This window comes from Hyla sarda, chromosome 5 (assembly GCF_029499605.1).
Source record: "Hyla sarda isolate aHylSar1 chromosome 5, aHylSar1.hap1, whole genome shotgun sequence".
In the NCBI taxonomy this organism is placed as follows: domain Eukaryota; kingdom Metazoa; phylum Chordata; class Amphibia; order Anura; family Hylidae; genus Hyla; species Hyla sarda.
Window position 1 is genome coordinate 169,227,823 of NC_079193.1, and position 24,057 is coordinate 169,251,879.

The following is a 24,057-nucleotide window of genomic DNA, read 5'->3' on the forward strand; positions in this document are numbered from 1 at the left end:
TTCATTATTTTTTGTTTTTCAAAATGATTCTGTTTAACTAGAATTTTAATGTAAGGTAAACAGAGCAGTCTGTGGGTTGTCCATGTTATTAATACCTACATATATGAGGTAAGAAATGGTGCAATACACTTTTTAGCGTGACGGACTACAAATGGCGCACTCAGTGGATAACTCTGGTGGCAATATCCATAACATTCACCCATGTAGCCACCACACTGCCTCTCAGAACAGCCGCCTCATAAGTAGGCAGCGCCGACTGTGTGGGTGTTGTGTTCGGGCATCAATGGGGAAGCCATGAAAAGAGAGTGAAGGAGACACAGAGGAGACACCGGGGACAGTAAACACGGAAAGGTGAAGTGTGAGGGCGCGAAAACGGGGCGGTGCCTGCGGTTGTGAGGAGGAGCCGCCATGACAGCAGGGAGGAGCGCCGCCACTGACTGGAGCCCGAGCTGGGGGCGGCGGCGGCGGCACCTCCTGAGGACGGAAAGGGACAAATGCATTTTCCTCCGACCGGGCACATGTCATGTACACAGCGCACGTCATAACACACCGCGGGCTGCAGCAGTGGGCGTGACGCCATGTCCCCCTCCCTGACACTCCGGTCTGGCGGAAAGTTTACGAGTTGTCAGCCGCTCAGGTGTCCTGTCTGCACGGTGTGACCGAGGACGGAGACGCAAGCTGTACGGCAGGAGTGACGGGCACCATGAAGCCGGACACCCGTACTGCCAGGTGCTGCTGTAGGTAACACAGGAGGGCACTGGAGACCGCCGGACACACCGGAGCAGCACACCGGGAGATGAGCTGTCAGTAGGATGTAGCGCATTGTACGGCCACTGACCGGAGAGCGCACTGTTCACAGACTCTACGCGTTATCTACACGGTGCATGCGAGGTGACCCGGCCGGGTGTGTGCTGGGGATGGGCGGACGGCAGAGCAGCAGCCCGGCCTCGGACGGACGGACACGGGCGTACTCAGGTTCAGACATCCCTTCCAGCACGGGCCGGGGACCCATCAGGGGCCCAGCGGGGGTGGCAGCCTCTACTTCTTCCCCCCTGGCCAGGTACCCGTACATGCACGGAGGACACTCAGCGGCGGCAGTGGCCGGGAGCGGGGCTGGAGGCTCGGACCACACGCCGTCAGCCCTGGGCTCCCGGAGCCGATCTGTAGGAGGGATCCGAAGCCAGGCCCAGCTCAGTCAGGCCGGGCTCAGTATACCGGGAGCTGCGAGGGACTCCGGCAGCAGCACACCCGAGGAGGGCGGCAGAGAGCGGGCACCCGGGGGAGGAGGCGGCGGCGGCTCCAGGCTTCTCATCGGCTCGCTGCCCTCTCACCTCTCCCCGCACCTCTTTGGAGGTAAGTACTGTGAGTGCTATGACGACATACACGGGTCACGTGTGCTAGAGCCCAGTGGACCCTGCTAGAGAGAGCGCAGCTCCTACTGCTGTGTGAGCTCAGCTACTACTGTTGGCTGCGCCATACTGAGGGTCCCATATCGCTCTGTATATGTTACATCAGCTCCTCCTGGACCTGTGACACCATCTTCCAGTACTAACACTCATGTCTGTAGTAGTGTTGGCTATATTGTCTTATGGAGAACTATTTCCTTCCTCTTTAGTATAGTACACGATCTACAGCTATTACTATGTGGGGTGTGATTAGGTATGTGGGCCTGACCCCTTTTTAGATGGAGCAGGGGTCCAGCGCTTCGCCAGCAGTCCCATAGAGGTTGGAGCATCAGTGCATGCACACCATCACTGCTTTGTTCAAAAAGGGGCACACATGACCCACTGCTTTTGTGATCACCCACCCCTTTGGATAGGGAATACATTGTAATCTTGGGATAATCTATCTTCTTATCATGAGAAAAATTTGACATGTCGCACAGACATGATAAAAGTTTTGATTGGTCGGGGTCTCAGTGTTGAAAGCCTCACTGATCACTAGATATAGTCGGGGTTCAGAGCTTAAGCCATCATTTTTCATGTGACATGCTTCATAGAATAAAAAAAGGAAAAGTCTACTACAAACCCGTTTACTCTTAAAGGAGTACTCCGGTGCACACTTTTTTCATTTTATCCTGTCCGGGCTGCAAAATAAAAGAAAACACACTTTATCTCACCTGCCAACAAGCCCCCGGAGCTCTGGTACAGGTGTTCAGTCCCCCGGCTGTAATCTTCTTACTTCCGGTTAGCCCGGCACATCACACGGAGCTTTAGCCTATCACTGGCCGAGGCGGGACATCGCTGCGGCCAGTGATAGGCTGAAGCTCCGTGTGACGTGCCGGTGCATTGCCGTAGAATGAGATTTGCCATAGAATGAGATGGTCCGCCTCCATCACATCCTATTGGCTCACTCTTGTCACGTGACATATTTAAACGTCACGCATCGATGCGCACAGCAGTGTCAGTTTGGCTATCACAGGGAGAGGATCTCCTCTCCCTGTGATAGCTGAAGCTGCACGGAGCTCTCATGACCTCTGTTGCCCGACAGAAGTTCACACATGTACGCAGCTCATACGGCTGCCTCATATACATTTACTGTTGATCCACAGCGCTATCGGGATCCCGATGCCGCTGTCATCAGTGTGCCTCCCCCCCCGAGCGCCCCACGCCCGCAGCTGTACTCCCCGCCCCCCGCAGCTGTACTCCCCGTCCCGTTAACGCTCAGGGAGCGGGGAACAGAAAGTAGAGCATCGGGCGCAGGTTAAGTTATTCGCGTAGTGCTGCGCATGCGCAGTACTACTTTACCTGCGCCCGATGCTCTACTTTCTGTTCCCCGCTCCCTGAGCGTTAACGGGACGGGGAGTACAGCTGCGGGCGTGGGGCGCTCGCGGGGACGCACACTGATGACAGCGGCATCGGGCATAGGAATCCCCATAGCGCTGTTGATCGCTCCCTGAGCATTAACAGGGGACTGGGAATAGACCTACGGGGGACGGGAGTAGAGCTGCGGGGGATGGGGAGTAGAGCTGCGGGGGATGGGGAGTAGAGCTGCGGGGGACGGGGAGTAGAGCTGCGGGGGACGGGGAGTAGAGCTGCGGGGGACGGGGAGTGGAGCTGCGGGCGTGGGGCGCTCGCGGGGACGCACACTGATGACAGTGCCATCGGGCATAGGGATCCCGATAGCGCTGTGGATGTAATAATAGAGTAAATGTATATGAGGCAGCCGTATGAGCTGCGTACATGTGTGAACTTCTGTCGGGCCACAGAGGCCATGAGAGCTCCGTACAGCTTCAGCTATCACAGGGTGAGGAGATCCTCTCCCTGTGATAGCCAAACTGACACTACTGTGCGCATCGATGCGTGACGTTTAAATATGTCACGTGACAAGAGAGAGCCAATAGGATGTGATGGAGGCGGACCATCTCATTCTATGGCAAATCTCATTCCACGGCAATGCACCGGGCTAACCGGAAGTAAGAAGATTACAGCCGGGGGACTGAACACCTGTACCAGAGCTCCGGGGGCTCGTTGGCAGGTGAGATAAAGTGGGTTTTCTTTTATTTTGCAGCCCGGACGGGATAAAATGAAAAAAGTGTGCACCGGAGTACTCCTTTAAAACCTCTTCTTTATTACATATAGTGGAGGATATAAACGTTAGGATAACAGGGAAACAGTAATGCATTTGTACATAGCGCTCTTAGTCATATTTAGTCATAGGTATGACTAAGGGCAATATGTGCACCTGAAATGCATTAATGTTTACCTGCTATCCTGATGTTTGTATCTTGTACTGTAGTAAAGAAGAAGCTTTACGAGTAACCTGGTTTGTACTGGACTTTTAAATAATTTTTTTTTTTTTATTATGGCTTCAAATGGTGCTGGGCTGCAACTGTCTGCGTTTCTGTCAGCAATAGAGGGTGAGCTGAATAAACCTTCATTAGGCTTCATAGAATATAATAAAGCACATCTGCAATGAGTGTCAATATTTATAGCTAGCAATTTAAGGGGGTCTAAGATCCCAACCAATAAAAACTTTGGACAAGTCAAGTTTTTTGTTTGTGTGTGACAGTAATGGTTAGCCAGTGTTCAGTGGCCAAACCATTAAAGGAAAATGGTCACCCGTTCATCCCTACTATAACCCGATGCACCGGGTTATAATGACCGATGCGGGGTCTCTGACTGCTATACCTACCTGCAGTCCGGAGCCCCGTTCCTCCGAAGGTCCCCCTCTTCCAGCGCCGGCTAGATTTAAATATTCATAAGCGCTGGTCATGTGAGCACTTGTGCCTACTGAGCGTTCACATGACCGATGCTTATGAATATTTAAATCTAGCCGGCGGGCCTGCCTCCAGTCAGCGCTGGAAGAGGGGGACCTTGAGAGGATCGGGCCTCCGGACTGCAGGTAGGTATAGCAGTCTGAGACCCCGCATTGGTCTCCTGTTTACCCGTACTTGGGATCGACCGATTATCGGTATGGCCGATATTATCGGCTGATAATCACGATTTTGGGCATTATCGGCAATTACCTTGCCGATAAGCCGATAATGCACCGCCCCCACCGCATCACGACCGCTCCCCCCCCCCCGACCCACTGCACTGCGACCGCCCCCCCGACCCACCGCGTCTCACCCCCCACCGTAGTGCTGGGCGGTATACCGGTATGGATTTTTGCCCATACCGCTATACCGGTCGGGCCCCTCCCCCACCCTCCGAGTCAATAAAAAAATAAAATAAAATAAACTTACCTGTAATGGGGGTGGTCCGGGCCTGTAGTGTCCGGCGCCATTCCGGGTGGAGGGTGCACCGGTACGGGCTGTCCTTCTCCGGGGGTCCTCTTCTCCACTCCAGGCAGGCTCCGGCCTAGTACGCTGCATAGACGCCGTGACGTCAGGTGCCTCGCTGCGCACGGGCGTCATTGTGTAGCGGCGTCTATGCAGCGTACTAGGCCGGAGCCTGCCCGGAGTGGAGAAGATGACCCCCGGAGAAGAAGGACAGCCCGGACCCGTGTACCCTCCACCCGGAATGCCGCCGGACACTACAGGAAGGAAGGAAGGATGGCCCGGACCACCTTGACAGGTAGGGGAGAGAAGCGGGTGGTGGCGGCGGCTGCCTATGGCACCGCAAAAGCCACTGCAGTGCATTGATTTAAAGCGCCCGCTTTAAATCAATGACCTGCAGCAGTGTCGAGGGGGATAAATAGCCGATAACTTATACCGGAATATCGGTATAAGTTATCGGCTATCGGCCCTAACCTCCACCGATTATCGGTATCGGCCCTAAAAAACCGATATCGGTCGATCCCTAACCCGTACTATAACTCGGTGTATCGGGTTATAGTGCGGGTGAACTGGTGACCGTTTTCCTTTATTACCACTCATTACCAGATGGTGTGGCTTCTGCTCCATTCAATGACTTTGGTACTGCTTCATATGGCAGAATACCATTTATCAGCTATCTCTGGCAATACCATAGGGGGAGATTTATCAAAAAATGTGTAGAGGAAAAATTGCCTTGTTGCCCATAGCAACCAATCAGATAGCTTTTTTTTCGTTTTTTGAGGTCTCTTAAAAAATGAAAGAAGCAAGCTGATTGGCTGCTATGGGCAACTTTTCTCGCCACAGGTTTTGATCAATCTCCCCATAGAGGATGACAGGAGAGGCTGTGTGAATGCCCAACTTGTTCTTTTTTTGGAGGACACAGGATTCTGTTTATGCAAATTTGGGAGTCCTATCAAATTTGCAGACCCCCCCCCCCCCACCAATCAGACACTTGTTCTATGGATTGATAATAGGTTTTGAATATGGAAAAACACACACGAAAGACAAGTGCACTGGATTTCTGACCATTACCGTCCACTTCAGCAAGGTGTGTGTTCCACTCACGCAAGAAGTGTGTCCATTCCCGCCTGCTTCTGCAAGCATTTTTTCACAGCTTTTAAAGTTGGTACCCTTCAGCCCCTGTGGCATTTTAGAGGTTTTCAGGATATTTTGGGACCCACTATATGTTCTGTGACTGCCTTCGACAACCTCATTACCTCTCTGTGTCCACAAGTTTTTAATTTTTTCTTAATTTTTTTTTTTGGGGGTCCCGCGGGATCCCAATCCCAATGGAGGGCTCTACTTGGTACTTTATAGTTGGGCATACAATTGGAGTATTATTTGTCAGATACATTTGGTTTTGTTTGTTTGGTCTCCTTATCAAAAGTTTTCAGACGGATGCAGTTTTGTTTTTCACATGTTTCTGTGGCATACCAAAGTACAATCTTAAGCATTCTACAAGTTTTAATCTTGCAGTCATGGGCGTAAATGTTGGCACCCCTGACATTTTTCTAGAAAATGAAGTATTTCTCACAGAAAAGGATTGTGATAACACATGTTTTGCTATACACATGTTTATTCTCAATGGGGGGCATTTACTAAGGGGTTTAGTCATTTTTTTCGGACTATTTTTGGCGCAAAATTGTCGCAATTGCGCCTACCCTATAAATTGTGCGACTTTCCCTAGCAAGAGCTAGAAAGTAAAAAAAAAAATTCCCGCTTAATTTACGCAAGTTTTCAGTTTTTACTTGCAGTGGTCAGGAATTTATTAACTGAGACAGTCGCAGTTGCGCAATAAACTGTCGCAACGGCCATAAAAATTGACTAAATTTACTCCAGCTCCAACATGGAGCAGGAAAAGCTGCTGCCGCCCGGGCTCCGACATACTTTCTCCCCGCTACCCTCACTGCGCTACCGGGACACTGCAGTGATTTACATCCCCCCCTCTCACCTGCCAGCGCCACACAACTTCCATCTGTCTGCTGTTGCAAGACTACAAGTCCCAGCATGGCCTTACAGTGAGGACACGCTGGGAGTTGTAGTCTTGTAGCAGCGGGAGCTGAGCGGCGCGGGCGGGAGACAAGGGGGAGGGGGGGGGTAGCGGGGAGGCCGTATGAGGAGCCCGGGCGGGAGACAAGGGGGGGGTGGGTAGCGGGGAGACCGTATGAGGAGCCCGGGCGGCTGCACTGTAATGTCAGCCCGGGCTCCTGCCCTGAGAGCCATAGGCTTTGGCTGTCAGGGCATGCTGGGTGTTGTAGTTTTGCAACAGCTGGAGGGCCACAGTTTGCAGACCACTGGTGTGTGGTCTGTAAACTGTAGTCCTCCAGCTGTTGCAAAACTAAACAGCTGAAGGGGACCGGCGAAGAAGTTCACTTACCCTTCCGAGGCTCCAGCGACGATCGCTGACGGAGATCGTCGCGCGGCACTGTCGCGCGGCAGTGTCGTGCAGCGCTGGATCCTACGGAAGCCGGTAAGTTGCGCAAGCTTCCCAACCAGGGTGCCTCCAAATGTTGCAAGACTACAACTCCCAGCATGCCTGGACACCCTTTGGCTGTCCGGGCATGCTGGGAGTTGTAGTTTTGCAACAGCTGGAGGCACCCTTGTTGGGAAACACTGGCCTAAAACAGTGTTTCCCAACCAGGGTGCCTCCAGATGTTGCAAGACTACAACTCCCAGCATGCCTGGACAGCCATTGGCTGTCCGGGCATGCTGGGAGTTGTAGTTTTGCAACAGCTGGAGGCACCCTTGTTGGGAAACACTGGCCTAAAACAGTGTTTCCCAACCAGGGTGCCTCCAGATGTTGCAAGACTACAACTCCCAGCATGCCTGGACAGCCATTGGCTGTCCAGGCATGCTGGGAGTTGTAGTTTTGCAACAGCTGGAGGGCCACAGTTTGCAGACCCCTGGTTTGTGGTCTGTAAACTGTAGTCCTCCAGCTGTTGCAAAACTAAACAGCTGAAGGGGACCGGCGAAGAGGTTCACTTACCCTTCCGAGGCTCCAGCGACGATCGCTGTCGGAGATCGTCGCGCGGCACTGTCGCGCGGCAGTGTCGTGCAGCGCTGGATCCTACGGAAGCCGGTAAGTTGCGCAGGCTTCCCAACCAGGGTGCCTCCAGTTGTTGCAAGACTACAACTCCCAGCATGCCTGGACAGCCTTTGACTGTCCAGGCATGCTGGGACTTGTAGTTTTGCAACATCTGGAGGCACCCTGGTTGGGAAACACTGTTTTAGGCCAGTGTTTCCCAACTAGGGTGCCTCCAGATGTTGCAAGACTACAACTCCCAGCATGCCTGGACAGCCTTTGACTGTCCAGGCATGCTGGGGCTTGTAGTTTTGCAACATCTGGAGGCACCCTGGTTGGGAAACACTGTTTTAGGCCAGTGTTTCCCAGCCAGGTTGCCTCCAGATGTTGCAAAACTACAACTCCCAGCATGCCTAGACAGCCTTTGACTGTCCAGGCATGCTGGGGCTTGTAGTTTTGCAACATCTGGAGGCACCCTGGTTGGGAAACACTGGCCTAAAACAGTGTTTCCCAACCAGGGTGCCTCCAGATGTTGCAAAACTACAAGTCCCAGGTTGGGAAACACTGTGCCCGGCCTCCGCCCCACCTTACTGTAAGGGCATGCTGGGAGTTGTAGTCCTGCAGCTGGGGGCAGGGGACAAGCTTGTCACATTTATTATCACCTGCTCACACATCTCCTGCACCACACAACTACAACTCCCAGCATGTCCTTACTGTAAGGGCATGCTGGCAGTTGTAGTCGTGCGGGGCGGGAGATGTGTGAGCAGGTGATAATAAATGTACTAACCCATTTTTTTGTTTTCTTCTCATTTCAGATCCGTTTATCCTGTGGACTCCTTCGGATTCGGTGGACTACTTCGATGACCAGCGTTTTTCTTTGTTTGATTTTAATAAAATGGTTAACGAGGGCTTGTGGGGGAGTGTTTTTTGTAATAAAAATTTTTTAAAACCTTTTGTGTTTTTTTCTTACTTTACTAGACAGGCTTAGTAGTGGAAGCTGTCTTATAGACAGAGTCCATTACTAACCTGGGCTTAGCGCTAGCCACAAAAACAGCTAGTGCTAACCCCCTATTATTACCCCGGTACCCAACGCCACAGGGGTGCCGGGAAGAGCCGGTACCAACAGGCCTGGAGCGTCAAAAATGGCGCTCCTGGGCCTAGGCGGTAACAGGCTGGCGTTATTTAGGCTGGGGAGGGCCAGTAACAATGGTCCTCGCCCACCCTGGGAACGTCAGGCTGTTACTGTTTGGTTGGTATTTGGCTGAGAATGAAAATAGGGGGGACCCTATGCGTTTTTTTTTTTTAAATAAATAATTAAATATATTAAAAAAACGCATAGGGTCCCCCTATTTTTATTCTCAACCAAATACCAACCAAACAGTAACAGCCTGACGTTACCAGGGTGGGCGAGGACCATTGTTACTGGCCCTCCCCAACCTAAATAACGCCAGCCTGTTACCGCCTAGGCCCAGGAGCGCCATTTTTGACGCTCCGGGCCTGTTGGTACCGGCTCTTCCCGGCACCCCTGTGGTGTTGGGTACCGGGGTAATAATTGGGGGTTAGCGCTAGCTGTTTTTGTGGCTAACGCTAAGCCCGGCTTAGTAATGGACTCAGTCTATAAGACAGCTTCCACTACTAAGCCTGTCTAGTAAAGTAAAATAAAAATAAAACACAACAGGTTTTAAAAAAAATTTATTACAAAAAACACTCCCCCACAAGCCCTCGTTAACCATTTTATTAACATCAAGCAAAGAAAAACGCTGGTCATCGAAGTAGTCCACCGAATCCGAAGGAGTCCACAGGATACACAGATCTGTAGAAGAAGTAACCAAAAAAAAAAAAAGTGTAAGTACATTTAGGGAGAAAAAAACTGTGTTAAAAAAATGTAATAAACACACACACACACACACACACACTAAACGCCGTTTACCACTTCTGAGCCATGACTACAATTTACAGTGATCCCTCAACTTACAATGGCCTCAACATACAATAGTTTCAACATACAATGGTCTTTTCTGGACCATCGTAAGTTGAAACCAGACTCAACATACAATGCTACAGACAGTCCAGATCTGTAAAACGTGTCAATGGCTGGAAGAACCAACCAATCAAAATGGGCATTCACTGGTAAAACCCCTGTATTACTGAAGTGTATGCACTGACTGGTATTACATGTTCTGTACACTTTACCTGTATCAGGGTTAGCTGCTCTTTTGGACACCAGGTGAGGGCAACTCCATTACTTGTTTTGGACATTGCCTGTACTGTACAGGACCCCTGAAGAAGCTCCTGTCCTCTACATAGACCAGTGTTTGCCAAGCAGGGTGGCCCCATTTTTTGCAAAACTACAACTCCCAGCATGCCCGGACAGCCTTTGGCTGTCCAGGCATGCTGGGAGTTATAGTTTTGCAACAGCTGGAGGCTCCCTGCTTGGGAAACACTGACAGACAGTGATTTACAGCTCCCAGCAGATCTTTATTACTTTTATATGTAAGGATTTGCTTTATCTATATCAGTTATCTACTTATTTTTCTTTGTCACTTTTTCCTATTTTTGGATGACATTTTGGTGCCTTTAGAACCAATTACCCTGTTTCCATAGAGTTATGGTCTCAACATACAATGGTTTCAACTTACAATGGTTTTCCTGGAACCAATTAATATTGTAACTTGAGGGACCACTGTAGTTATTGAATTATTTAGATGTGGTGAAAAAGCTAAAAAAAAAACTCAAAAACAAAAGATCCAGAAGGAAACCAGCAGCCAAACCTATTCAGACAGCAGGAAAAAGGAACAGACTATTTTTTCTACTACATGAAGTAAATTTCCCACTTTTGCCTATGTGTGACAAATTTATTAATGCCGTGCAGCAATTTAGTAAATTTGTCGCACATAGTCAAAAATGAAGTAGAAAAAAACAGGGTAAAAACCAGACTACATAGTAAAAGATTAGTAAATGCCCCCCTTTGTGTGTATTGCAACTAAATCAAAAAAGTGAGAGAAAAAAACTAATTGGACATAATGTCACACCAAACTCCAAAAATGAGCTGAACAAAATTATTGCCACCCTTAAAGGGGTACTCTGGTGAAAACATTTTCTCTTTTAAATCAACTGGTGCCAGAAAGTTAAACATATTTGTAAATTACTTCTATTAAAAAAATCTTAATCCTTCCAGTACTTATTAGCTGCTGAATGCTACAGAGGAAATTCCTTTCTTTTTGGAACATTGATGACATCATGAGCACAGTGCTCTCTGCTGACATCTCTGTCAATTTTAGCAACCGTGCATAGCAGATGTATGCTAAGTGCAGCATGGTGGCTTAGTGGTTAGCACTGCTGCCTTGCAGTGCTGTGGCCTTGGGTTCAAATCCCACTAAGGACAACAATATATAAAGACATTATTATTATAATAACGTCAGCAAAGAGCACTGTGCTCATGATGTCATCAGAGAGCATTCCAAAAAGAAAAGAATTTCCTCTGTAGTATTCAGCAGCTAATAAGTACAGGAAGGATTAAGATTTTTTAATAGAAGTAATTTACAAATCTGTTTAACTTTCCGGAGCCAGTTGATTTAAAAGAAAAAAGGTTTTCACCGAAGTACCCCTTTAACTTAATATTTGGTTGCACAGCCTTTGGAAAAAATAACTGAAATCAGTGGCTTCCTATTATTGCAGGGCGATATACCAGTTCATACCGAATACCGTTATTTTTATTCTGTACCATATGAATTTTTCCTATACCGCAATAACGGTCGGGGCCCCTCCCCACTCTTTGAATGAATTATCACCCGCAGCGCTGTCCCCACATCGGGGAACTAATTAAATGTGACCCGCGGGCGCTGCTTCAACCACCCCCGCCCCCCCCCCCGTCCTACTGTTAGCCGCCAGCGCTTTAAATGAATGAGTTGCGTGCCGTGGTGCTGGAAATGATTAATAAAGAACATCTGTAATGATTAATTTTACATATTCCTGTGCCCGGGCTGCAAAAATAAACAAAATAAACTTTGACTCGCCTTCCTATGTTCCCCCCCCGTTGCTCAGGTATCTGCCTCACTGTTCTCCATACTGATTCCTGGAGACAGGAATGTCCCAGAGCAGTCAGCGTATCACCGGCTGCATCGATGTCCCGCCCCGGCCGGTGATAGGCTGAGCGCACTGTCATGTAAGGCAGCTCCTTACATGACAGTGCGCTCAGCCTATCACCGACCGCGGCGGGACATCGCTGCAGGCGGTGATAGGCTGACGGCTCTGTGACATTCCCATCCCCAGCGTGAGGCAGTTATCGGAGCAAACGTAGGAAGGTGAGATAAAGTTTATTTTGTTTGTTTTTGCAGCCCGGGCACAGGAATATGCAGTACAGTACAGATTTCCAGCGCCAGCAGCCCACAACTCATAGGAGGACGAGGTGACTTATGATTAGTTCCCCGATGTGGGGGACACCACTGGGCTGATAATTCATTGGGGGGGGGGGGGGGAGAGGAGCAGAACAGCGCCTGCGGCTCACATATGATTAGTGGGGACAGCACGCTGCGGCTGATAATGAATTCATTCGAGAGGGGGAGGGCGGGGCAACAGGTATTGCGGTATGGGAAAAATTCATATCGTGCAGGAAAAAAATGTCGGTATTCGGTATGAACCGGCATACCGGCCAGCACTAATATCCAGCATGCCAGGTGGAATTGCAGAAGTCTTGAAAAAGTAAGGTCAACATTGTAAATATTGCATATTTTAACCCCTTAAGGACCCGGAGGGGTTTCAGTTTCTGCACTTTCGTCTTTTCCTCCTTACCTTTTAAAAATCATAGCCCTTTCAATTTTGAACCTAAAAATCCATATGATGGCTTATTTTTTGTGCCACCAATTCTACTTTGTATTGACATCAGTCATTTTACCCAAAAATCTATGGCGAAATGGGAAAAAAATCATTGTGCGACAAAATATTTTTTTTATTTTCCCATCCAACTTTAACGAAAATTCGTCAAACACCTGTGGGGTGTTAAGGCTCACTATACCCCTTGTTACCTTCCGTGAGGGGTGTAGTTTCCAAAATTGGGTCACACGTGGGTATTTATTTGCGTTTTTCAGAACCTCTGTAAAATCAGCCCCCCCCCCCTGTGCAAATCACCAATTTAGACCTCAAATGTACATAGTGCGCTCTCACTCCTGAGCCTTGTTGTGCGTCAGTAGAGCATTTTATGCCCACATATGGAGTATTTCCATACTCAGGAGAAATTGTTACAAATTTTGGGGGTCTTTTTTTCATTTTACCTCTTGTGAAAATAAAAAGTATGGGGCAAAAGGTTTTATTTCTTTTTACACTAACAGGCTGGTGTAGACCCAAACTTTTTTTTCCTTTTTGTAAGGGGTAAAAGGAGAAAAAGCCTCCCAAAATGTGTAGTGCAATTGCTACCGAGTACGGAAATACCCTAAACTGTTTACTTGAAATACGACAGAGCTCCAAAGTGAGAGAGCGCCATGCGCATTTGAGGACTAAATTAGGAATTGCATAGGGGTGGACATAGGGGTATTCTATGCCAGTGATTCCCAAACAGGGTGTCTCTCATCACATTCCCAGAATGATGATTCAGAGCATAGGGTTTGGGGCAGGCATCATTTTTACTTTTGGCTATACTCTTGGAAAATAATTGGAATATCAGTAATAAAATTACAATTTTCATTTTATACAAACTACACTTCATCCATTCCTGGAAAATAAATTTAGGGAACACCCGTCTGTTCCAAATCTCCACTTCACACCTATACACCTTCACTAGGGGTGTACTGTTTGTAATAGGCTCACATGTGGGTGTTCCATTCTTGTATTTTGCTCTGAATGTATGTAACTTAGGTCCGTAAGAAACATCGGCCTCAAATGCAAAGAGTTCTCCCTCATGAGCTATGTCGTATTTCCAGGCGACAATTCGGAGTCACATGTTAGTTGTTTACAGAAAGATGAAGCAGAGCATCTTTTGAAAATTGCAATTTTCAAAAGCTACCCTTCATCCATTCCTGGAAAATAAATTTAGGAAACGCCCGTGCGTTCCAAATGTCCTCTTTTGCCTATACTCATTCCTCTGCAATGGTGTCACGTGGGTGTTTCATTTTTGTATTTTCCTCGGAATGTATGTAACCGTCAGTTACTGATATGCCATAGGCCACAAATGCAAACAGACCTCTATGACTTCTGAGCCTTGTTGTGCGCCCGTCCAGCACATTACCCCATATGGGAATGTATTTCCATTGTCAGAAGAAAAAGCCCTCCAAAATTTGTAACCCAATTTCTCCCATTACCCCTTGTAACCCCAGCATTTTAGTGTAAAAAAAATCAAAATTTTCAGTTTATGGCCCACTGTTCAAAATACCTGTTAGGTGAAAGTACTCACTGTACCCCTTGTTGCCTTCCTTGAGGGGTGTAGTTTCAAAATTGTGGTCACTTGCTGGTTAATACCAGAAATTGTGTTAAAAATCTATTCTTTAACTTTTACGGCCCATTGTTCAAAAAAACCTGTGAGGTGTAAGTGCTCACTATAACCCTTGTTACGTTCCTTGAGGGGTGTAGTTTCTAAAATGGTGTCACACGTGTGGAGTTTACTGCTGTTCTTGCGCAATGGAGGCTTTATAAATGTACATGGCCCCCAGCTTCAATTTCTACAAACTTTTCACACCAAAAGCCCAATGGTGCTCCTTCTATTCTGAGCATTGCAGTGCGCCTGCAGAGCACTTTACATCCACATATGTGGTATTTTCTTTCTCAGGCAAAATTGCACTACCCATTTTGGGGGTCTTTTCCCCTATTGCCCCATGTGAAAATGAAACATTTGGGGTAACACTATCAATATAGTGCAAAAAATCAAATTTTTCACTTTTACGGCCCATTGTTCAAAAAGCTGTGAGGTGTAAGTACTTACTGTAACCCTTGTGTTCCTGGAGAGGTGTAGTTTCCAAAATGGTGTCACATGTGGGGGGCTTCTGCTGTTCTGGCACCATGGGAGGTTTGTAAATGCACATGACCCCGACTTCTTTGATTTTATTTGGAATATCCATTTTCTTTACAAGCAGTAAGTTTCAAAGTTAGAAAAAATGCTAAATTTTCATGAAATTTTGGGATTTTTCACCAAGAAAGGATGCAAGTAACAATGAAAATTTACCACAATGTTTAAGTACAATATGTCATGGAAAAACTATCTCGGAATCAGAATAAAAGATAAAAGCATCCCAGAGTAATTAATGCATAAAGTGACAGTGGGCAGAATTTAATAACCCCTTAAGGACTCAGTTTTTCAGTTTTTGCACTTTCGTTTTTTCCTCCTTACCTTTTTAAAAATCATAACCCTTTCAATTTTCCACCTAAAAATCCATATTATGGCTTATTTTTTGCGTCACCAATTCTACTTTGCAGTGAAAAAATCATTGTGCGACAAAATCGAAGAAAAAAACGCCATTTTGTAACTTTTGGGGGCTTCCGTTTGTACGCAGTGCATTTTTCGGTAAAAATGACACCTTACATTATTCTGTAGGTCCATACGGTTAAAATGATACCTTTCTTATATAGGTTTGATTTTGTCGTACTTCTGGAAAAAATCATAACTACATGCAGGAAAATTTATACGTTTAAAAATGTCATCTTCTGACCCCTATAACTTTTAAATTTTTCCACGTACAGGGCGGTATGAGGACTCATTTTTTGCGCCGTGATCTGAAGTTTTTATCGGTATGATTTTTGTTTTGATCGGACTTTATCACTTTTTATTCATTTTATAATGGTATAAAAAGTGACCAAAAATAAGCTTTTTTGGACTTTGGAATTTGTTTGCGCGTATGCCATTGACCGTGCGGTTTAATTAATGATATATTTTTAAAGTTCGGGCATTTATGCACGCGGCGATACCACATATGTTTGTTTATTTTATTTACACTGTTTTATTTTATTTTTTTTTATGGGAAAAGGGGAATATTTCTTGCAATATCAGAAGTGATGTACAAAAAATATGCCCCACAAATGATGCATTTGGGAAAATAGCAAATTTCGAATTTTTAACACTGACTTATAATAATTCCTGCCAAAAAACTATGGTGTTAAAATACTCACTGTACCCCCTAGCGAATACCTTGAGGGGTCTAGTTTATAAAATGGGGTAATTCGGGGGGTGTTCCTATGTTCTACCACCTTCAAATTACTGCAAACCTTGCATAGCACATAAAATAAAAAGATGTACTTTTTAAATTTTCAAAATTTCAAGTTAAATTGATAGGCTTCTAATTAATTTAAAATGTGAATTAAAAACAAAAAAAAAGCTGTCAAAATAAAGTAGACATCTGAAAGTATAAGTTTCATAAGCTATTTGGTCAGGAAGTATAAATATATGCAACCTATTAGTGTTAAAATAGCAAAAAATCATAATTTTTTCAAAAATTTCATGATTTTTTGCATTGTAAAAAAAAACTAACAAAAATAAACTACAAATTATATCGGCTTACTTTTACTATGTACATGAAAGACAACTTGTGACAAAAAAACGATGTCAGAATTATCGTGATTGGCAAAACATTACCAGAGTTATTCTCTAATAAAGACAGACATCCCCGATGTGAAAAAACAGGCCTGGCCTTTCAGGGGCATAAAGGTTTATTTATATTGGTCCTTAAGGGGTTAAGGTGAAAATGGTCTGAGTCCTTAAGGGGTTAAATAACGGGTCTCCATCTGCATCTAATTTAAAAAAAGATATTAGATGTATCTTTTTTAAATTAGATACAGATGTAGACCGGCTATTTAAATGCAGTACAGTGACCCCTCGACTTATGATGGCCCCGACATATGATCATTTCAACATATGATGGCCTCTCAGAGCCCATCGTATGTTGAAGGCAGCATCGACATATGATGCTGCTGTGTGTCGGGGCCATCGTACAAACAGCTATCTGACAGCGCTGACAACTTCAGCAACTGACAGATAGTTGTTTAATGTGCTCCGTGTGTTCCGTTCTGCCTCCTGTGACTCACATGCTGTCCTGCTAACTCATACAGACTTCCACTGTGAGCTCCGTGTAAGCCCCGCCCCCCCAGTGCAGCTATAGCCAATAGCCTGGAGCATCTTGCTGCAGGCACCCAATGAGCTGCTGGCTGCCCTCCCCTTCCTTTCCTATAGAGCTGTAGTCGGCAGGATCGTAATGGAGGACATTCTGTCCCCCCTGAAGGTATTTAAAGAACTGTACAGTACTGTTTGCGATGTCACACATCACATACAATACATATACACACTATACACCCCATACATCAATGTTTCCCTATCAGTGTGCCTCCAGCTGTTGCAAAACTATAACTCCCAGCATGCCCAGACAGTCAATGGCTGTACATGCATGCTGGGAGTTGTAGTTGTGCAACTGCTGAAGGCAACCTGGTTTGTTAAACACTCCCCATACACTCCACATACAATGGTCATCCCAGAACCAATTAGCAGTTTCCCATAGAGATATGTATTCAACATACAATGGTTCCGAGGCCCCAGAACCAATTACCATTTTTACATAGACATATGTACTCGACATATGATGGTTTCAACATATGATGGTTCTCCTGGAACCAATTAATATCACATGTTGAGGGACCACTGTATATCAATAAAAAATTCATAGCAATCAGAAGATATGTGTACATAGTGGCCATAAAAATATGAACATGTCGGCAGCAATACTCAGGTAGACTGTCACATTTTAAATGATGATCAGTTGGTACAAAGGAGCTTAAAGTGTGCCGAAAGTGTATATACCACCACCACTGTGGATGTGCCATACATATTCAAGATGGCAATACCTTTTGCTGCTAGTGATTAAGGTTGCCATCCTGGTTTCAAGTTTCAGTAACACTGAATTCCTGGTCCCTGTAGGGAACAGTAGTGTTTAGCTCTCCAATGGGCTGTAGATTCTTGGTATGTTGTTAAGTTGCATGTCCTTTGGAGAGAAATGACTGGTTAAAATATAATCAAAGCCTTATCACACAGTCATGTTATTGCCCTTGTTCTTTAGACAAATTGGCAACCCTTGGATTCTGGTTTAACAGCTGTGTCCTCAAGTCTAGAGGGATTTTCCCTGAGAGAACTTTGAGCTTTGCCTTCTCTTAGCAAATGTCTGCCAATGTTAACCCTTCTGTGACTCTTCCTTTTGAAGTAGCAGTTGTGCCAGTCTGAGACTTTGCAATGAATAGTGGAAATATTCAGTGATATTAAATGGGTTATCCAGCGGGAGGGAGATTTCTCACATCTTTGCCTACTTAACAGTGTATAGAAAAATAAACTTTTACTTTCCTCCGTCGCTTAAGTGGTGCCTCTGGTGTCATGCTCCAGTCCCCAGCTTCGCTCCTCTTCCTCTTAGACATCATGACACCCAGGCCCGTAGTGATGTCAGAGCACAGAGTGTCTCACTTCCCCCTATTCAATCACATGCTGTGGTTATGTCCCGCCTTGGCCAGTAATTGGCTAAGAGGCAATGTGACACTCTAGGCCCTGACACCACTACAGACTCAGGTGTCAAAATTTCTGGTGGCAAGTAAAAGTTTGTGTTTTTAATTAGGGATGCACTGAAATTTTGTCCACTGAAAATGGCTTTTCGGCTAAGGAAATTTCCCGCCCATAGTTTTGGTGGGCATGGCTTAACCCTTAGAGGATGCAGGGCGTACAGGTACGCTCTTGCCGTCTGGGACTCACCGGGCCAGGACGTACCTGTATGCCCTGAGTCCCGCCATGGCTATGATTGCAGTGCAGGAGCTGTGCTCGTATCATAGACTGCGGATCCTGGCTATGACGTGAGTGCAGGAGCTGTGCTCACATCATAGACCTTGGGTCCCAGCAGCAGCCAGGGACCCACCGGTAACGGTGAATATCAGCAATCGCATAATGTCCGCCATTAAACCCTCAGATGCCATGATCAATATTAATCATGGAATATACAGTGGTTCAGGTGGCTTATCTGATCACCCATGGCACGGCGCGAGGATCGGATCAGCTAAGATGGTGACCAGAGGTCTGTTTACCTGCCTCCTGCTGCCATCATGGGGTCTTCTTCTCTGGTCTGCCATCGAGCAGACCAGAGAAGTAGATCACAGATAACACTGATCAGTGCTATGCATGTGTTAAAAATGTAAATAAATCAACATACTTGGTATCACCAGGTGCAGAAAGGCCCTATCTTTAAAAAAAAAAAAAAACTTGTTAATGACCCCGTACTTTGAAAGTCATAAACATGAAAACACACCAATAAATATACATTTTTAATCACATCATTTATCAGAAAAAATTTATTAAAAGCAATCAAAAAACCCCATCAAAACAATGGTACTAATAAAAACTACAGATAACGGCGCAAAAAATGAGCTCCTTGTATGCATAATTTTTTTTTTTTTTTTTTTTTTTTATAGGGGTCAGAAGATGACCATTTTAAATATACAGTAACCCCCCCCCCGACCTGCGATTGCCCCGACATATGATAAAATCGACATACGATGGCCTCTCAGAGGCCATCGCATGTCGATGTCAGCATCGACATACAATGCTTTTATATGTCGGGGCCATAGCATTAACTGCTATCCAACAGCGCAAAATGCTTAAGCTGCTGTTGGATAGCAGTTTAAGCATCCCGGGCAGGTTCGCCTACCTATTCCCGCTGCTCCGGGTCCACTTTGCGATCCTCCGGCGTCTTCTGCATCTTCTCCAGAGTCCGGGCCTCGCTTTCCGGCATCATTATCACGTCACTACGCACGCAGTGCCGGCGCAGCAGCGTAATAACGTCACCAGAAAGCGAGTCCCGGACCCTGCAGAAGATGCGGAAGAAGCCGGAGGATCGCGAAGAAGACACTGGAGCAGCGGGACAGCATCGGGAGCCCCTTGGACAGCATTGGGAGCGGTGAGGATGCGGTTCGGAGCGGTGGGGACAGCTTCCTATACTTTACATTGCACGGATCCCTCAACATACGATGGATTCGACAAACGATGGGTCGTTTGGAACGAATTACCATCGTATGTTGAGGGACCACTGTACTCATTTTGTTCAATAAGGTTTGACTTCTTATAAAAGTAGAGCAATAATAGAAAAACTACATGAATTGGGTATTATTTTAATTGCATTGAGCTACAGAATAAGGAGAACATTCAGTTTAACCGTAAAGTGCAATGCGTAAAAACAAAACCCCCTAAAAGTTGCAAAATTGTGGTTTTCTCTTCAATTTTCCACCATAAATAAATAATACTTTTTTGGTTTTGCCGTATATTTTATGGTAAAATTAAAGGTATCTTTACAAAGTACAATTGGTCACGCAAAAAACAAGCCCACATATGAAGACGTGGAGGAAAAAACAAAGAAACAAAATTGGAATTTTCCTGTGTCCTCAAGGCCAAAATGGGCTGTGTCCTTAAGGGGTTAAAGTAGGGGCGTGGCTTGGAACTTACTTAGTCAAGTCCTGCAGAAGAAGCACAGTTGGTGCAAAGTACCAGCAGAATCACCACATCTCCCCCAGGATCGGCACATCTGAAGCAGGGCCAGCTCGTAATGCTTGCTGCATTTTTCCCACATTGGCCCATAGTTTTATAAGGGGACCAAGGCCGGTTTAGTGTAACGGATGTGATGTTTATTTTATTATTATTATTAGCATGGAATTTTTAGTTTCACATTACTTTAATTTACAAATTCACTAAAACATCCTATTAATACAATTTTACAAAAACTATATTAAAAAAACAAAAAACAAAAAATTTCAGTTTTTAGCCAACATTTTCATTTTCAGCCCAAAATTTGCCTTTCAGTGCATCCCTTTTTTATACACGGTTAAGCCCCATTTTTTTTTTTTTTTTTTTATAAACTCTCTTTATTAAAGTTTTTCATTTTTATATATAGCATACGAGAATAATCACAGGTATAACCATAAAGTAAATGGGAGCCGGCGAGTTGTCATAACCCGCAAACCTAAGAGCAACAAATCGCTAGATAACATAAAACAGACCTTGTATGGAAAATGTACGGTAAAGGCCCAGTTAACGACTGAATGTACTTAGTGCGATAACAGTCAGTGCACGTAAACACGTGCCCGGAAGAATTCGTTACTAACACGGGAGGAGGAGGAAGAACCAGGAAGGACAGTGAAGGTCATGAGAGAGGGTATAGGAACACCAGAGGAAGGTACATCAGGACTATTTCCCTAAGGGTATTATGCTCAATCAGCTGAGAGACGTAAGGGTCCCAGGGTATTACTGAGGTAAGCCAGAGAGTACCACATGTATTGAAATGGTAGGACAATAGCATCCATCTGAGATATAGTCAGGTGGGTGACCATGAAAGTTCGCCATTTAGCAAAGAATTTTCTTGCGGTGCGTTCGCGATGTCTTTCTGTATCCAGTCTGTCGACCTCAAGAAAATCCTTTAGTTCGTCGGTTACTGAATTAATGGACGGCATCACCGGTTTGATCCAGTCCCTCAGGAGTATACGTTTGGCCACTAGGAGGATGACATGGACAAATCATGGACAGTTCCTGAGCTAGAGGGGTCGGCAGACTGGAACAGAAGAGTAAGGGGGGTCAGGGTGAGACGTACTGACGTAGTCTCCCGGCAGCGTTCTTTAATCACATTGGCCCTAACCCTCTGCCTACCTCCCAGGATGTGATCTCTGACATCTGGGGTTTGTAATACCATTGCCCACCTAGCGAATACATCGCATTTGGACACCTTCAGTAAGCGGTCGTTAAAGCACTTATAGAGTGTGGAGATAGATAACTTCCTAGGTTGTATCCCTAACAGGTCCTCAAAGTTAGGAGCCACCTTAGGGGCGGGATCACGAAGTCTAGAGGTACAAAATGATAGTAACTGAGACACCTGGAGGAAGTGCGATGTAGGCAGACCAAAAGTTAGCAGAATTTCGCCTTGTGTGAGCCATCTCCGTTCCTCCACATGCGTCAGCTATCTGGCCACCCTGACCCCTTTAGCTCGCCAAGTCTCAAATAGCCTGTTTTCCCTGCCCGGGATAACTTCCGGATGACACCAGAGAGAGAGTCGGCCGGAAAGCAAGAAAGGTAGTCCGAACGCCTTTCGGACCGCACGCCAAGCCATAACGTCCGCGATTCTCGAATGGAGACAAGACGTTAGATTCCAAGGGTGGGCATAGTCAGCCTCAAGGGAATATTGAATTTGAATGGTAATCCGACTCAAAGAGCCAGTCAAGGACATGTCTAAACAGGCACGCAAGATTGTAGCCGCGGAGATTGGGGAACCCCACTCCACCATCAGCTCGGCACATCATTAATTTTTGCAGCAAAATCCGCGGATGTCTTCCCGCGCCCCCCCCCCCCCCCCCCCCCATATAAACCGTGTGAAGGCAGTATTAAGGGTTGTGACATCTGTATGTTTCAATAGGATCGGCAGGGTCTGTAGTTGGTACAACAGCCTAGGGAAACTAATAATTTTTATTAAATGACATTTGCCTAAGAACGATATGGGGAGGTGGTGCCAGCGACCGAGCTCATCACGTATTGCTTTGAAGAGAGGCGGGTAGTTAAGAGTGTATTTCTTGCTTTACCAATTTTGATTCCCAGGTAAGTGATGGATGACTTGACTAGGTCAGCTGGGACACCTATTGAAGCCCAATATGCGCCAGGTCTGGTGTGACCTAACGGGAGAAGTTCGCTTTTAATCTGGTTAATTTTGTACCCAGAAAACGTCTCAAAATTTGACAGGGTGGACATTAGTGTCTGATATTGAATCTGCGGGTCAGCCATAAATATGAGGATGTCATCCGCAAATAGGGTCAATTTAATTGTTTCTCTGTGGATCTCAATACCCCTATAAACTTCGGACTCCTCCAGGTGTCTAGCTAGGGGTTCCAGCGCTAGGTTAAACGAGAGAGGGGGATAAGGGACACCCCTGCCTAGTTCCCTTGAAAAGGGGGGTGATAAAATCCCTGAAGTGAAAACACGGGCTACTGGAGCTGTGTACAAACTACTCAGAAAGGTCTTGAACCCTCCTGTGATGCCCACCTTGTCCAGCACCATCCCGAGCCAGTCCTACCATACATTATCAAAAGCTTTCTCAGCGTCCAGCGTCAGCAACACTGGCTGTTCCCCCGGCTCGGGACGGTGCTGCACCCTATCCAGGACTATGAGTACCTTATGGATGTTGGTGACAGCGGATCGGTTCCGGACAAACTACTTGTGAGGGGCCAATCAAGGAGGGCAAGAATGTGCTAAGGCGATCAGCCATTATTTTAGAGATAACTTGAGATCCTGGTTTATCAGTGATATAGGGCGGTACGATTGGGGGGCTAAGGGGTCTTTCCCCGGTTTAAGCAGCAATTTAACAATCGCTGTATCGAAATGAAGGGGGAGGGTTCCATTGTGTAAGACATGGTTGAAGTAGGATGTCAGAGGGGTCACTACCTGGTCAACTAGGACCTTGTAAAATTCGCCAGTGAACCCGTCAGGGCCAGGCGCTTTAGAATTGTGGAGGTTTTTAATGGTCTTGCAGACTTCTTCTTCTTCAGTGAAGTCCGCATTGAGGGCATCTCTATGTTCAAAAGTAAGATTTGGAAGGCTGACCGAATCTAAAAACGTCCTACCTGCAGCCATGCCTACAGGGGAGGAAGAGTAAAGCAAAGTGTAGTATGAGTGGAAGATCGAATTGATGGACTTAGGGTCAGTGTGTAAGGTCCCTGAATCATCCCGTAAAGATGAAAAATGCTGGGGAGGTCTGCGGCCTTTTGCCAGTTGAGCAAGGAGGCGCCCTGACTTGTTCCCAAAACCGAACAATTCCGCCCGATAGCGAGAATAAGCTGCCAAGCATTTGCGTTCAGACCATAGATCAAAGGTGGTTTTCGCCACCTTCCACGCCTGGCAAGCCGCTTCCGAGGGGCGGGAAACAAAGGAGGTATAGGTGATTTGAAGAGCCTTACTGGCCTCCTGAAAGTGGTGGAGGGATTTCTTCTTAACCGTAGACATGTAAGCAATTAGGCGACCCCGGAGAACCGACATAGCGGATTCCCAGTATAAGGGCGCGCCGGACACATGTTCGCGGTTATTCCAAGAAAACTCCATCCACCAGCTCTTCAGGGATTCAATGAATTTATCGTCTTTGGCCATATACGCAGGAAATCGCCATTGAAAGTCCATCCCTCTGGGGAAGGAATCTGCCAAGGATATGGAAATAGGGGCGTGGTCCGATATCACCATTGTATGTATCTCTGAGTCCATCACCCTTGGTAAAAGGTCCGAGGACACTATTATGTAGTCTATACGGAACAAGGA

General features: G+C 46.3%; 1 protein-coding gene across 2 annotated transcripts in view; it reads left to right on the plus strand.

The window, feature by feature from the left end:
• Window positions 1-364: 364 nt before the first annotated feature.
• The window catches only part of ZNRF2 (zinc and ring finger 2), a 163,117-nt gene continuing 139,424 nt past the window's right edge, over window positions 365-24,057 (plus strand). Inside the window, exon 1 of one of the 2 annotated variants that reach the window (XM_056520697.1) lies at window positions 365-1,353. In XM_056520697.1, coding sequence (XP_056376672.1) covers window positions 885-1,353 — 469 coding nt within the window. In that variant the 5' untranslated portion in view covers window positions 365-884. The remainder of the gene's footprint in view (window positions 1,354-24,057) is intronic. The other variant, XM_056520696.1, reaches the window with a different exon arrangement.